We start from the raw sequence: 15,542 nt of genomic DNA, 5'->3' as shown, positions 1-15,542 counted from the left end.
GAAAATTTCAGGCGCAGACGTGGGATATTAGCGCGGGCAACAAAGTTACGTAAACGCGAAGGTAGTGAATTCTTAGTAGGAAAACTTGAGCGTTCATGAATTAATCGCGGGAAAGTCGTGTAGAATAGCCAGTGCTCCACTTTAAGTTTTTCAACTGTACCAGGGTAGCGCAAAAGTTTGTTTTTTTTTTTAGGAGAAAAAGCGCGAGAAACGTTCATTTTACCTCGGCACAACACTACAGTGATTAAATGCGATGAGAAATCGCATGTATACCGTAAAAGATATATAAAGCGTGTATATTATATGCACACGTATGTATACATAAATGGAAAAAACGCGTCCTTACGAATGCAATTAAACCGCGCGCGGTAATTCCACAATGCGCGACACTCGCGCCGCGTCTGAAACCTAAATAAATTTTTTAGCGTTTATAAATAAAGCGCAACGTATACGCACGGTATACGCGACATTACATACCCGGCAGACTTTATAACTCTCGTCTTACAAAAGCGGCGCCCGTGTCCACTGTGCTACGTGAAGAGCCTCCTTTTTTTTTTGCAACAATGACTCACCTGAAACATAAACAGGGAAGGCGGGTTCGTTAGCCGGCGGCACTTTTTTCTGATACGACATGCGAAGGAGAGTGAGATTGATTTAATGTCACGCACGCCACATATCTCAACGAATCGTTTCCGATTGCGCTCTATCGCGTCGGCGTATCACATGTCAAAGAGCCCAGATACGCTACATGTGGTAAACAAATAGGTCATTCTAAGATTCGATCAGCTCGTTAGTCCCTCCGTTACGAGAATTATCGGGCGTTTTCTAAATCGAGAGGTGTCGCGGAGGAATCACGCGACTACCTGGATTTAAAGTCGCTCACGATTTACAAGCGGTGCACATTGAAGCCAGCGCCACATTATGCGCGATTCGTGAATAGTGCGGAGGAAAAATTCGTTGCTTCGCCGTGCGCAATTTGCCAATCGCAGCGATTCGCGATCTTTTGACGAAAATTGTGGTTTTTTCACTAATATTGAAACTTGACTAATTGTAGACTCGTGATACAATCCTGTAACAACAGGTAAAAATGAAAAATTAAAACGGGAAACTTGTAGTCAACCAAACTGGGATATTCCCTTATTTAATACAACGTTTCGACTCTAATTTTTGGGTGCTTATCAAGTGATACCAACACGGAAAAAAAAGATTTGCTATGACAATCAAAAACCCTGCTAGTCTAGCAAATTTACCGCCGTAATATACGGACAGCCAGTTTGCTATGTTGCAGTAATCAAATCGCAAAGCTGCATAGGATTAGTAATTATATCTAATAAAATTTCATGTTACAGCACGGTAGATTTGTTAGTAGAGCAAAGATGATTCTTTACTACAACCAATGGAAAAAACAGCTTGGTACATGTAACTAATTTTTGTGCTGTTACATAAAAGAAAATTAGGTGCATTAATAAATCCTAGTATAGCAAAATTATTAGTTACGCCAACAATTAAAATTAGGTAAAGTAATGCTCATTAAAACATTTACTCTGCCATTATTATTGTGGCGATCGCAATATGCGATACTTGCCCTGGCTTCCACGCCTCCCTTTATACCCTACGAGACTGAATTTTGATTACGAGTTTTGGCCGATACCATGCGCGGCCTAGCGGCGGTCGGCGAACTACTTAGAGGCTGGCACTAGCTACGTCTCGCACTTAGCGAAAATGATTTGTTGCAGTAACTAAGATAATTTCAACAAAAATCGATTTGTTTTATGAACAAAGTAACGATTGCTCTTACACACGACTTCTTTGCTGCATTAGCAAATTTACTTCTTTAAAACGTTTAATTTTGTTCAGCAAACTATAGATTTGCTGAATCAACTAAATCAGTTTTTTCCGTGAAGGGCCAGTTTCACAAACGTCGGTTAACTGTTAACCAGAGTTCAGTCAACTCCCTATCTTTTTCTATCTTATTATGTAAGAAGAGACAGATAATTAATTAAGCTGAGGTTAGTAGTTAACCGACGTTTGTGAAACTGGTCCTAAGTGAGTCAACGTTGTCTACAAGACAGTCAAATTATAAAAGTACAAGTACACGTGAACACTGTGGATGCTGGGCGAACAGTTCATGTATTTTTATAATTTGACTCTGTCTTATGGACGACGTTGACTCACTTAGGTCCAGTTTCACAAACGTCGGTTGACTGTTAACCAGAGTTCAGTCGACTTCCTATCTTTCTCTATCTTGTTATCCAAGAAGAGACAGAGGATCAATTAACCATGGGTTAGCGGTTAAACGACGTTTGTGAAACTGGCCCTTAGTATCACTTGATAAGGACCCAAAAATTAGGGTCGAAACGTTGTATTAAATAAATAAAGGAATATGCCAGTTTGGTTGACCACAAGTTTCCTGTTTTAATTTTTAATCATTACTGGTGACAATAAGCAACTTCTTTCTTCGTAAAAATTAAAAGTTGTCGAAATTAACACGAGCGCAACGACAAATAACAAATTACGAATGACAAACTACGAATCACGAGTCGCGCATAGTCTGGCGCTAGCTTCACAAAGTCACCGTTTTTCCCCCGCACTATCGTTCGCTTCCGCGAAGTAATACGTAATGATAGCAGTATCGCGGGAGCGGTAAAATCCCCCCCCCCCCCGTATACAATCCGCGTCGTCGAGCAAACGGCAGATAAGAGATTCGAATTAATAGCCGCGTCTAAAAACTGATGCCGCGGTGCAAATACCTCGCCGCGGTTTCTCGTCGCGATTTATGAAGCGGGGGTACGCAAAGAACGTTCACGATGTTAGCTCGGTAACGTACACTACATCCATTACAATGTCCCCGTGTCCCTGTGGTCGCGGTAGACACCGAGTGCACGTGCACGCACACGCGCACCCGTCCGGCGGCGTCGCACATGGTTTAGCACGTACGTTCACTTACGCGCTGGAAGTATGTCGAGGGTCGTATATATTTGAATAATATTGCGTGTGTCCACACCGGGCCGAATATCCGTGTACGAGCGATATTTATGATTTAGTTGGTAACATTATGCCGGGACCACGGCATCTCACTTTCTAATTGCAGAAGAAGAGCGTTATTCACGAGCGAGAGTCGTTTAATCTACGCGAAATGTTAATTAAATACAAGCCGCGAGTGAAAACATGCCAATAAGTCACACGGACCGGCCTGTAAACTCGCTACGCCTATTAAGAAAAAAGCAACTTAATATCTTTATGCCGCGCGCCGAGAAACGGTTGACCCGTCGGCGGGGGTCTCGTTATATCACAATGCACCGAGTTTATTCGCACGCGCGGATTACCGTCGCCGGGGCCTCGAGGAGATAAGAGGATCAAGGCATCCAGCTTTAATCGAATTTCAGGTGGAATTAGCGGAATAATCCGTCAAGTTATATGACTTATCCGTATTTTTGCTACGCCGAACCGAGTTCTCGGGGTCTCTCGGCTTACGACTTTAAGCAAAACCGCGGCGGAGCGCTCGCAGCTGGCCCGTCTTCAACGTCGCGCTAATCGAACGCATCCGACTTAATTGACGCGAGATCAAGCGGGAGATTTAGCCGCGATTAATCGCGGCGTGTACGACCGCCGCTCGTTACTGTTATCATCGACATGCGAGGGAATTCGTGCGGATCGTAATTAATTTTACACCCGGGGTACATCGGAGAACGCGATCAACTCGTCAAAAGTATATCGTGCCGGGATAATCATATCTGTATAATTTATCGCAGTCGCGCCGTTCTGAGTTTTAGAACGGGTCATCTGGAGAAACTGAATTCGCCCAACAATCAAGTCGCATGACGGACTGTCCGCGGCGTCGTTTTAATCCAAATCGTTATTCATTCGCGATTCTACGCGGGAGCCAATTCCGATGGTAATCTAGCTAATCTTGCGTGACCCTTTTTGCCATTATCATTCGCTCGCACATGATCGCCAGCATCGACACGCAAGCGCGCGACCGTGTACATCATAATTAATTATACTCGAAACGCATCGGGGGTTTATCGTCGATCGTAACGAGACGAGGTTGTGTCGACAATTTAAACTCGATCGGAAGCGAGCGGAGGAACGATGATTTATCGTTGTATTTACTCCACTTCGGATTAATGAATTTCGGTGAGTTTAATGATCCGTCGCGCCCGTCGTAAAACTTTCCAAGTGGCGCCGATTCCTAAGTCCCGTCCGCGCGGGTCGCGCGTGAAAATTTAACTCGCGAAGGTGACGCGAACGGCCACGCGAACGCGACTCGATCGAGACAGCCTTTCAAAAGTCCGCTCGAGGATTTTAGTGGGTAAATCGCCATGCCGAATCACTTGCCCGCCGTAATTGCGATTACTCGACTCGCGATTGCTCCGAATTCGCGTATCCGGGCGGGACTATCAAATCGCGTGTCCATCGACACGCGATGATAGCCGTGTACGCCGTGATTAATTTTAACTACAAGCATTGAGTGCCTGTTGGTAGCGATAGAGCCGAAGCGATGATCTAGATCGATGATCCGGACGACACCAGCGGAAGTGTCTATGCACACGACCTACGGATGATCGATGCGCGTATCCCTTTTCACCTAGCGTTTCGGATCTCGCCGGAATAACTATTATTTGCCTAAACGGTCTTCGCTACATACCAAGGTAATGCATCAAACGATTAAACGCGTTAGAGCTCCCATGCTAGATTGGGAAAATCTGCATTTAGGTTTTCTATCCAGTGTCACGGGGGATAATTTATTGTTCCGTGATTTATGCCGGCGTATCGCCCGAGGTCACGCGCAACAGTTCCAAGTCGTTTATCCTGCAGTTTTCTTGCCGACGCGCAATATGACGCGAACTTTTAACGTCAAATTAGCGCGCCATTATCGTACGTTAATTACTAAGTCACCGACAGTCGGTCGTGTTTTCACCGTCACGACGCGTCACAAAGTTCGCGCTGCGTCGCGAGATACATAGTTTGAAATAACTATTCAGAGCGGAAAATATACACACGATGGGTATTATAAATCATGTTATTTAACGGTTAATCATGATGCTTCGCAAATCCTGCCTCCTTTCCGTAAGTTGTTTGCGCGCTGGGGCAAGGTATGCCGATCATCGTTATCGCCGCCGATGCGTTTTCCTATCTCGTACCCATTCAGGAAATGTCATAAACTTTTAACGATCGTATGCTGAAACCGTATGCTACCGAGTCTTCCCCCGACAATCATTAAAGTCACGCAAGTTTGCATAGACATCCTGTTCCCTCGCGATTCACTGACCGGAGACTCGCGGAAACAAGCGGTATCGTCTACAATTTCGTTCGGGGGAAAAAAAGAAATGACCTGGATGCAGTCTCGAATCTACAGTTGACTCAAATCTCGACTGATCCTCGTTATAAAATTAATTACGAAATTTCACTAATTGTAAGATACAATTAAAATTGATGTTAATAGTTAAATTAGTAAAAGAATAATAGGGGCAATGTGAGCCGTCGCCTGAACGAGGATGATAAATTATCAATTAGATTATTATAGAGAGTGTCTCTTTCGCTCGTGTGTTGTATTAACAAATTATAATTATTAGAAGGCCACGTTAACGAGCATTTGAAAAAAACAATATACTTTATTCTTCAGGTTAAAATAGACGTTTCGGCTGTACTGAGCCTTCTTCAGTATATAAAATTAAGTTTGAATACAAATAATTTAACGCATTGTCAGCGGTGGATTTCTGCAATTGGATCAACTTGTTTCTAACGCGGTGTCATGTAAGTTCCCTCGATCCGATGTATACTCGTTGGTTGACGAGAATAAATTGGTCCTAGGTTCTAAGAGATTTCCCATGTGAATCTTTTTTTAAACGATATATGCGTGCTATTTTTGTGTAGCTTACCTCTTCCCGAATTGAAGATTTAAGCGCTGCTATTGATTCCGTTGTTCACCTCTCGAAATCTGGCTTTGACTGGTTTCACGCAGTGTTACAGAGGTCGAGAGGTAGACAAAGGCCGTGATACATAACAATTTTGTAAATAGTCCATAGATTTCGTCAAGGATAATAAAAGGAATAAATTAAAATTTCATATCGTCATTTGTTATTAAGTTTGTCTATTAGGTCAAAGTAAGAGTCGTCCAGCAATTCAGTGTCAGTTTGTGAATGTATACCGTTAGTCTGTTGTTTGATATGTATCATTTCACTTATAAGTCTTTTGTTCCAATTTCGTTCAACGTCCAAGATTAATGTGTTGTCCCAGTCAAATTCATGTTTGTAATTGATAATGTGTTCCGATACCACTGAGTGTTTTGAAGGGTCCAGTCTTTGATTATATTTATGCTCTTTGATTCTGGTTTCTAATTTCCTTTTCGTTTGGCCAACACATGACGCTTCACAATCTTTGCAGTTGATTCTGTAGATGACATTACTATTCTCCAATTTTTTATTTTTATCCTTATGTACCTTGACGAATTTTTCCAGTTTATTTAGGCAATGGTATCCTATTCTGAATTTGGATTTGTCAATTAACGATTCGACTTTTTCTGAAATTCCATTGATGTATGGAATGACTATAAAATTATTTGATTTTTCCGGATTGTTATTCGTGCTTGTATTTGCATCTTCTTCTTTAACGTTCATAAGTTTTTTTATTCTTTTATTAATCTTTTCAAATACCAAATTCAGTGGATAGCCATTCTCCAACAATACTCTGATGGCGAACTCTATGTTTTTTTGGTGAAACATAGGGTGTGACAACATTATGGCCCTGTCGACCAAACTGTATATTGTTCCAATTTTGTGGCAGTCCGGGTGGTTAGAAAAGTAGGATAGAAGTCTGCCTGAGAAGGTTTCTTTGTGGTACCAATCAATGTAGATTCTATTATCTATGATGACAAGTGAGAGATCTAAAAAGCTAAGTTTTCGTTTGTTTTCATATTCTATGGTAAACTGTAGCCTGTTATGGTAGTTGTTGAATTTTGTTAGTATTTCATTTGTTCTGTCGACAGGGGCCACCATAATGATGTCATCAACATATCTGTAGTATATCGCTGGTTTTATATCTAACGAGTTCAGTATATTTTCCTCTAGATCCTGCATAACAATGTCTGCTATTATGGGAGAGAGTGGCGATCCCATTGATGTTCCGTACGTTTGTTTGTAACATATGTGATCGTAAGTAAAATATGTTGAGTTTAGTACAAATTCAACCGCCGTTATAAATTCATTTTTTGGAATCTTCGTGTTTTTGTCTATGAGATTCCATCTTTTTATTAATCCCTCCAGTGCCATGATAAATTATATCAATAAGTTATAGTATAAAATATATTAAAGATTGGTAACATCATGATACAAATTAAACATTTCGGTCTACGAATCGTAAACGAATAAACGAGATATGATTGGTCAGAAACGATGAGTTTTCTATAGATACACCAATAAAAAGAGTCAAAATTTCACTGTTACAAGTCAACGTAGGACATAGATGGAGAAGAAGACATAATGTCATTCTAAAATAATCGCACAAGAGAGGTTTCACATCATTGCTTCGTAAAAGTCTCATTATTCTCGTTGTAAGAATGCATTCTTCGTTCCCATTTTGCGCCCGATAATGGCGCTCGCCGCACGAGAAGAGAGAGAGAGAGAGGCGAGGGTTTAACTTTTTGGTGTTTACGGTGGCACCCGATTTACGCTGCCGTAAACTAGGACATCCCGGGGCCGTACAACTTGGACAGATACGCGATAAAGTCTACTCGGGACCGGCTCCGCTTCACCCCGGGGTTATCAACACCCTCGGCCGAGGCCAGCTAACGGCTGGACGTTCAATTATTTATTTAGTCTATCTTATCTACAAGTGATGCGCGCACGAATCCGCCATCGTCGTGAGTCTCGTTCTCCCGACGAGGAGGAAACGAGGCGACTCAGGAGGCGCGAATCGAGAGACATTACTCAGACGGAATCGACTGCTCGGCACAAAGAGACCCAATTTTAATCCGATAAAAAAATCACGTTCCCACTCTATCGCGCCTCGACATTGGACAAGTTTGCGAAATCTTGTTTTATCTAGCAATCACGCACCGTGAATTAATAACGCAACTCTGCATATTTAATCTATCTGTTATTACGACGGAGTTAAGGATTCATGATTCACAGCAACGCCTGCGCCCTCCCACTGCTCCCAAAAAAAAGTGAGAAATTTTTTCTTGATAGCAGGTTGATCCGATCAGGCACAATCTCGTCCGTGACGCCGCGAACCACGATAGCGTGGCCTCGCGTCGGTCTCGTCGTGCACGAAGAAAGAGTATCGCTAACGACGTGGTTCGACCTGCACGTCCGGTAGTTCGCTCGTCCTCAAAACCCGTTTCGTCTCGCGAGCGAGCGGGTGATCGCTCGCCGGGGGGTCGGCCTTAACGATCCGTAGAGCGTGGCGGCTAACGTCATGCCCGTTTACACCCATAACTGTCGTTAGGCGCGAAAGCGTGGGTGATCCACCACGTGGGTCGGTCGGGCCTCGTCGTCGTCGTCGTCGTCGTCAGATCTCGTTCCGAGGCGCGCGTTCGCACACGTAGCCGCGTACGTACGTGAGAGACACGCGAGCGCGAACATGTAAGAGGATGATGAGAAGTTAATCTCGCGTGAGACGTCTTCTCCCGAGTTCGCCGAAGGCCAAGTCGGGAACGGCCGCGGAAAGATCGGGGATCGCCTCGCGACTCTCGTGCACCGAGATGAAGTTTCAATGGAGCCCGATCGCTTAACTTTATCCTGAACTTGGTCTATGAAAAAGCGGCACGGCACGCTCGCGTCAGATCCCCGACAGGCATGAATGGAGGGGCTGACGCCGAATTTTGCCTAGTATCGTAGACACGCTTGACACTGAGGCCGACACTAACGAGTTCGGCTTTCCAATCGCAACACACGTCACCGCTGACGTGCAACACCCGGTCAAGGAACGCCCCGGGAACAGATGTTTGCTTGGAGGTTCGCAACGTTTGAGAGGTTTCTTTCACGAATACGCGGAGACAAGAAAGAAATTGCGAAACAATGTGAAACTCTGACCGAGAGCAAACCGCGTTAGGAGTCGAATTCTCTGAAAGGCGGGCACCAGAAAAACGGATGTGGGAATGTCGGGGGGGAAAAAGAACGAAGATAATAGACTTTCTTACCATTTCGAGCAGAAAACTTTCTCGGAGTAGCGGCCCAGTTTAAAAAAAATATAAACAAGGGGCGCGTTAATGTACTCCTAAAACGTCCATTACGGTTGGAAATGATTGTCGTAAATATGCAACCAACAAAAAGTAACGAAGGGTAGTATGAAAACGCGCGTCGAAACTTGGGGAGGAAACTTATATAGAGGCAGATAAAAAGGAGCTGTATACGCGCGACGATACGTAACGAAGTGAGACTGGGTCGCGATCGAAGTTCCTTATCACAGGGAATTTTAAATGCCCGCTCGAAATCTCGTATAGGCCAGAATCAATCCTCTCTTACGGATGGAAAAGCAGCCAGTATGTTGGAAAAATCGTAAAAAAAAGAAGTCATATCGTACGTAAATCCCCATCGCAGATCTTACTAAGCGAAACGTTGGTGAACGGACTCGCTGAACAGGTCGCATCGATCGTTCATAAATTTTACGATGCATACGTGGGGTTCGCGGCACTAAGTAAAGCCAACTTTTCCGCGTCGTCGCTGAACTTGCGTCGTACGCGTTGCAATTTTGCGACTTTATGGATAACGATGAGGATCGCCTCTTGGAGTTTACGGGTGACACCGAGCAGCCGTGAAGGTAAATACCTCCGCACCCGGCGGAACGTCATAAAAGAAATGCGGTGGCACGCGCATCATAAATGGAACGCGCGGTTATATTTTGAGATTCGGTTCATACTTATTTTTAACGCCGCCACATTTGTCTCTCGACCCTAACGTCTCTCGAATCGTCATCTTTATCTGACGACAAACCGAAGGAAAAAGTAGAGGAAAGTCCTTTATTGTGAGATAGCAGGTTTTCAACGTGCAAATTCAATCACGAATCTCTTTTCGTAACGATTACATGATCTAACAATTAATTTCCCCACTAAACTTCACCTCTAACGCCAATAAGTCCACGGTGGAGCCAACAGATGATGCCAATTAATTTAGCAGAAACCCCGCTATTCCATATTAGGGACTTGTCTCATAATACGAGACTTTCCTCTACTTGCGATTTTCGTGATATCGTTCGTTCGATTAACGCTTTTGTTTAGATTCTTTATTTTTATATTCTTCTTTATATTCTAAATAATAATGGAATGTATTGTCTACATCTTTAGATAGAAAAATGCGTTATCTGCCTAACATTATTTTAGATAATGGCTGCATTCAGCACAACTCGGTATTTCTAAACGATTCGAACGTTATCTACGCTGTTTAGATTACATGTTCCAAGTAAAATGCGTGAAAGCGATATTGTGCAGATACACGGAGAAAAATGTTTTGATTTCGTACCAACAAGTATTCTGGTCGTACCAGACATAATTTCTTATCGTGATCGAATCTCTGATTACCTCGATATTGTACAACTAGAATATTTGACAGACTTAATTACAAGTGTCTAATTCGCAACCTTTCCGTTGGATCTATCACATATTCAACGATTATGCAACCAAAGTTGTTTCTGCGTAGGCGAAAGTAGCAGTTCTGCGATGTTTAAGGCGTCAATCAAGACTATGCACGTTTGGACAAATCCATTCTTTCTGTGTAAGTCAAATATATGGTAGCCGTTTATCTCTTATTCTTTTTCCTCGTCAATGTACCCAACCCGTTCTTACTTTCTCGCAAGCGCATGTTCGTACGGCGACAGCGGATCCGAAAGTTTCTGTAAATGATTTAACTGCACGTGAAGGCATAACGTTCCGAGGGTGGCTCGTGGCGAGGCTGTAAAAGCAAAGTTGCGGAATTTTATGTTGAAGAAGGAGAACCGGGAAATTTATACATGTTGTTTATGCCTCCAGGGAAGTGACCTGGAGCTCTTATGCGTCGTCACTTGGAGCCCGTTAAGACTAGGATGCCGCGCCGTTTCACTCGAGTTTCATGGCTCATTGTCCCGGGTCTTTACGTTGCGCCGCACCGCCCGTGATCCTTTGACTTTAAAACGCGATTAAAACACGCTCGGCGTAGCCCCCGCAGATTCGCAGAAACGTCGAAAGCACGAATTTCATTAACGTCTCTGACAGAGATCCGCGCCTTATAAATTACTGCGCTCAAGCTAGGTCGTAGCTTGTTGTCCACCGTAAAACGTAGGAAATGAATATGCCTTTCGTACCGTTCCTCAGCTCCTCTTTGCAGTAATTAGATAAAGCTTAACCGTGAACCGAATTACAACTTTGTATATTAAACGTTTTGCGAGTTAAAGGAAGATTGTTAACTGCAAGTCAATTCTGAAATATACATATTTGAGATAATGCATTCAACTATTTGCAAGAAAAAAAACTAGTAATACGCGTATCAAGTAATTTTTATAATGTTTCAGAGACTTTCAGCTTTTACTCCCGACGCAGATGCTACATTATTACAGCAACGTATGTATTCTACGATTACCTAATTTATGGCTTTCTCCAAAGTTTCGTCGAATGTGCCTCCGAATTGCGCCTCGCGACGGCAGTGACGTACTCTCATTATCGTTTGCGACGTTTCACGCAGCTGTCATAGGATGTATGACTAGCGCGACTTTCGCCGCGAGTTTTACGGCCCGTAAGAATTTACATGCACAAGATGCGCAACGGGGTGGGACGGTCGAGGGTGGATCCGCTCGTTCGCTTTATCGCTCCTTCCTTAGACGATAATGAGCAGCTCGTTCAAATATGCCGACCCATTATTTATTATCTTACGCATTTCTAAAATAAAGATTCCAAATAAATCGTCATTGCACGATACGCGTTTTCTCGCTCGGTATCTCTATCGAAACTCGTCGCTCTTGTCAGGTGAAGGGAAATATTCTTACACGCGAATACACACACGCAGCGCCGACAAGGCACATTAGCGCAACGCACAATAATCGCGACGTAAGCGGGCAATTATCGAAATTCCCTCAGGACGTATTTCCCTGCGACGGGAGAGATGTACCACGTTTGTCGTGCACGCAGTGTGTTCGAAGGAGCAAGTTTACGCTGGCACTTGAGGGGTCAGGAGCTTGTTAGGATAAGCCGAGTCATGATATTACCCGTTAAGCCTCCCGTTTGCATATTACACGGGCGAACGCATTTATAGTCGTATATCAAACATGAGATGAGAGCCGTCACGAGTGCCTGCGAGCGGAAGTCCCCGGACCCGCCGTCCCAACAGGATGGATGGCCTCGACGTTCGCGGAGAGACACACCGCGCGTGTGTGATGTGTGTGTGTGTGTGTGTGTGTATATATATATATATATATATATATAGAGCGTTTAAGCGATTATATTTATGGCAGCACTTCTCGACGAAGAGGAATACCGACGGCCGACGGTGCGCTCGTCAAGATGAACGCATCGTCGAAATAGACACGTTCGCGACCAGTCACCGCGTGCTGATATTATCCTCCGCCCCGCCGCGACGAGTAAGACCGGATCTACGAGGTATATTCGGAAATTAAGGTTACAACGTGTCTGTAGCCCCGAGGAAAATTTCTCGTTTTTAAATTGGCATTCCTGTATGAAGAAGGAATCTTACTGAAGGGAACAAGCGGTCGGGCGGGTCAGTAGCTCGGTTGCGTCAGAGTCGTGTCGCGACATGAACCCGGCAATTCCCAATCCCGCCAAGTGTGAAGTGCGGGCCGTAATCCGATATCTCGCTATCGCTAAAAGTGAAAAGCCCGCCAACATCTACCGCGAAATTGTTTCTGTTTACGGCAACGTCATGTCCCGTGATAAAGTGACAAAGTGGCGTAGGGAATTTAAGGACGGTCGAATAAACATTCATGATGAACAGAGGAGCGAGAGATCCTGCCCATCCTGCCCATAGTCCCGACCTGGCACCAAGTGACTTCTTCTTTTCACCCTTTTGCAAGACCACACGGGTGGAAAACGCTTTTCAACTGATGAGGAGGTGAAGGATGCCGTGTGTGAATGGTCAAGGCAGGTGGCGGCAGGAACGTGTGACAAAGGAATACAAAAGTTGATACCCCGGCTCACCAAATGCTTGGAACTGAATGGCGATTACGTGGAAAAATAGGGGTATACTTGTGTAATATGTCATATAAGTTTCAATAATGAATATACATTTTTCGATTTTTCTAGAATGTTGTAACCTTAATTTCCAAATATGCCTCGTACAATAAATGCAGCGAGTCTTATGCCGCAAGAAATTGATCGATCACAGGCGATTATTCTCCTCACTTCCGACCTACCATACCTATTGTAGACCCCCGGCCTAAAGGCCTGTGTCCACGATGCTAAAGCTTGGTCCAAGCTCTTATGGAATAGCTGCGAGTTGATTGCAGCTACGCATTTCTCGAAACTCTAGAACGTTGGAGCGAACGCGTCCATTACGGTGCGTTGGATGCACGACGCGGCTTGTCGCACGAGAGAACGTCTTACCCCCGGGGCGGACTTAGCTGCTGTCGCTGTACTAAGGGTAAAATACTACGGGTTTACGCTGGCAATGCACCAACTTTGTAAGACCTTACGAGCGCGGGCCCTTGTCACGCATCCCGCATGCATCGCGCGTCACGGACCGTGACGACCGAGCGCATGCATTAAGCCCGTATCAGACTACAGACTCCTGACTCTGACTCGACTACTGACTCGGACTCCCGACTGATCCCGACCAATCACAGCAATGCACCGATCGACCCTGACTGCCGACTCGGGAATAGACGCCACTCTAATTGGTTGAATCATAGTCGGGAGTCCGAGTCAGTAGTCGAGTCAGAGTCGGGAGACGGTCGTCTGATACGGGCTTTAGCAGCGCTTTACGGCTGCGACGATTGTCGCGCGAGCTGTAGAACGAGCCGAACGATAATTCGGCGAAAAGTTACGAGCTTGTGAGCACCGTGACGAACGAGTGCTAACAGTCGCATCGTTATCCCGCGGAATACATTTCGCGTCTCTCCCGGTCGCGTGCATACGTAATCGTCGCATACATTAATTTCTACGGGCGGTAAACGGCTGCGCGCACGTGGCCGCGGTTCAAACGAGTGCGCCCCGCGCAAATATCTCGGCGAGCCGCGGCATCTCTCGTCCGCGCCAACGAGCGAATGCATTACTGATGCACGGCGTGTCGGCGAAAGCACGCCCGGCACGGCAGACTCGTCGGCTGACGGATGTATCGCGACGCTTGTTATACCGGGATGACGCGCAGTGGATAGTGCGGAGACATAGTTGCTGGCTTGTCATAATACCGCCGGTGAACGACAAACTAGGAGCAGCGTAATATAGCCACTAATATGTCTCTCTTCCTACCGCCCTGCGCGGAGCCCTCCGGGCTTTCATAACTTCCGCCCCACCGTCCCCTTAGCGCCGCATCGATAGTAGGGTGGCCCGTCAAAGTGCAGGTGGTTCATTACGCGATACAGTCGACGCGCTCGATAAACTGGCGTCGTACGCCACGATTTGTCGTTAAACAATTGTCCCGGGTTAAATAAATGTGCGCAGCCCGACAGGTTTACACGGCGCGGCCACCGCACACAGGCACGGCCTTACCTTATTCTTTAAATGCCACGGGAGAAGATCGTGCACCCCATTAAGCCCGACAATAAATGTCAACTCTGATTCGAATAAATAGGCCACTGTCGAAAGAAACGTGAGCGTAAATCCAGGTACCACTTTCACGTATTCTCGAGATTAAATCGCGCGCCGCCGCCGAGGTGAGTCGCGGGAGACGTCACGTCGGCGTTCTATCTGACATTAATGCTGCGGATTGATAATTATCGTGACTGATACTCCCGTGCCCGCCAAGAGGGCGGCGATCGGCTTCTAGCGCGCTGTCAGTCGATGCACTTCTTCCGCGTCAGCTGTTTATAATCACATTACGGCAACACGGCCTGCAATTTCACCCGTCAGAACCCGGGCGCATTGGACATAATGGCAATCGCTGGGATCACCCTTATTATTCGCGACGGATTGATTACTAATTAACATAGCATCCAATGGAGCCGCAGATCCGTGCGGAATCACGCAAATGTGCCTCCAGGGAGCATCGAAATGATATCGTTTCGAGCATACTTGCGCCTATTTGGAACGTGATAATAGCGCGGCATCATTGTAATACGACGCTATGCGAGTGCCGCGATAAATGTCCGCGTGTGGATAATGTGTGCGCACACGGCGCATTCGTATTCGGACGCGAAAAAGTAACGCGAGGGATAAAGATACATTGCGAGAGGAATTAACGGGACTCGCGGATACGTCGAACCCGTAAATACCTACGAGCGGTAGATTAAAGAGAAGAACAGATTAAAACAGCAGGTGCGAGCGTTCGCACTTCCGGCGACGCGGTGTGGTCGCCTTAAGCTGATCGCGGTCTAACCAGCCTCTCGAACTGCATCAACAATGGAACTGACACCGCTATAAACAGCGCGATGCGGTTTCACACGGGTATAAACTTGGACACTTT

The 15,542-nt window shown here is 45.3% G+C and overlaps 1 protein-coding gene across 1 annotated transcript; it reads right to left on the bottom strand.

The window, feature by feature from the left end:
* Positions 1-6,074: 6,074 nt before the first annotated feature.
* Positions 6,075-7,118, bottom strand: LOC105560198. Its single transcript, XM_012009082.1, has one exon. It carries the CDS (start codon positions 7,116-7,118, stop codon positions 6,075-6,077), a length of 1,044 nt encoding a protein of 347 aa, XP_011864472.1.
* Positions 7,119-15,542: the final 8,424 nt, after the last annotated feature.

The sequence above is a fragment of the Vollenhovia emeryi genome, unplaced genomic scaffold (genome assembly GCF_000949405.1).
Source record: "Vollenhovia emeryi isolate VEMERY1.0 unplaced genomic scaffold, V.emery_V1.0 DF939238.1, whole genome shotgun sequence".
Taxonomy (NCBI): Eukaryota; Metazoa; Arthropoda; class Insecta; order Hymenoptera; family Formicidae; genus Vollenhovia; species Vollenhovia emeryi.
The sequence above is the reverse complement of the archived record's forward strand: the minus strand, read 5'-3'. Positions and strand labels throughout refer to the sequence as shown.

Coding starts and splice junctions, on each gene's coding strand:
- LOC105560198 (XM_012009082.1), bottom strand. CDS start 7,118: ATGGGATCGCCACTCTCTCCCATAATAGCAGACATTGTTATGCAGGAT.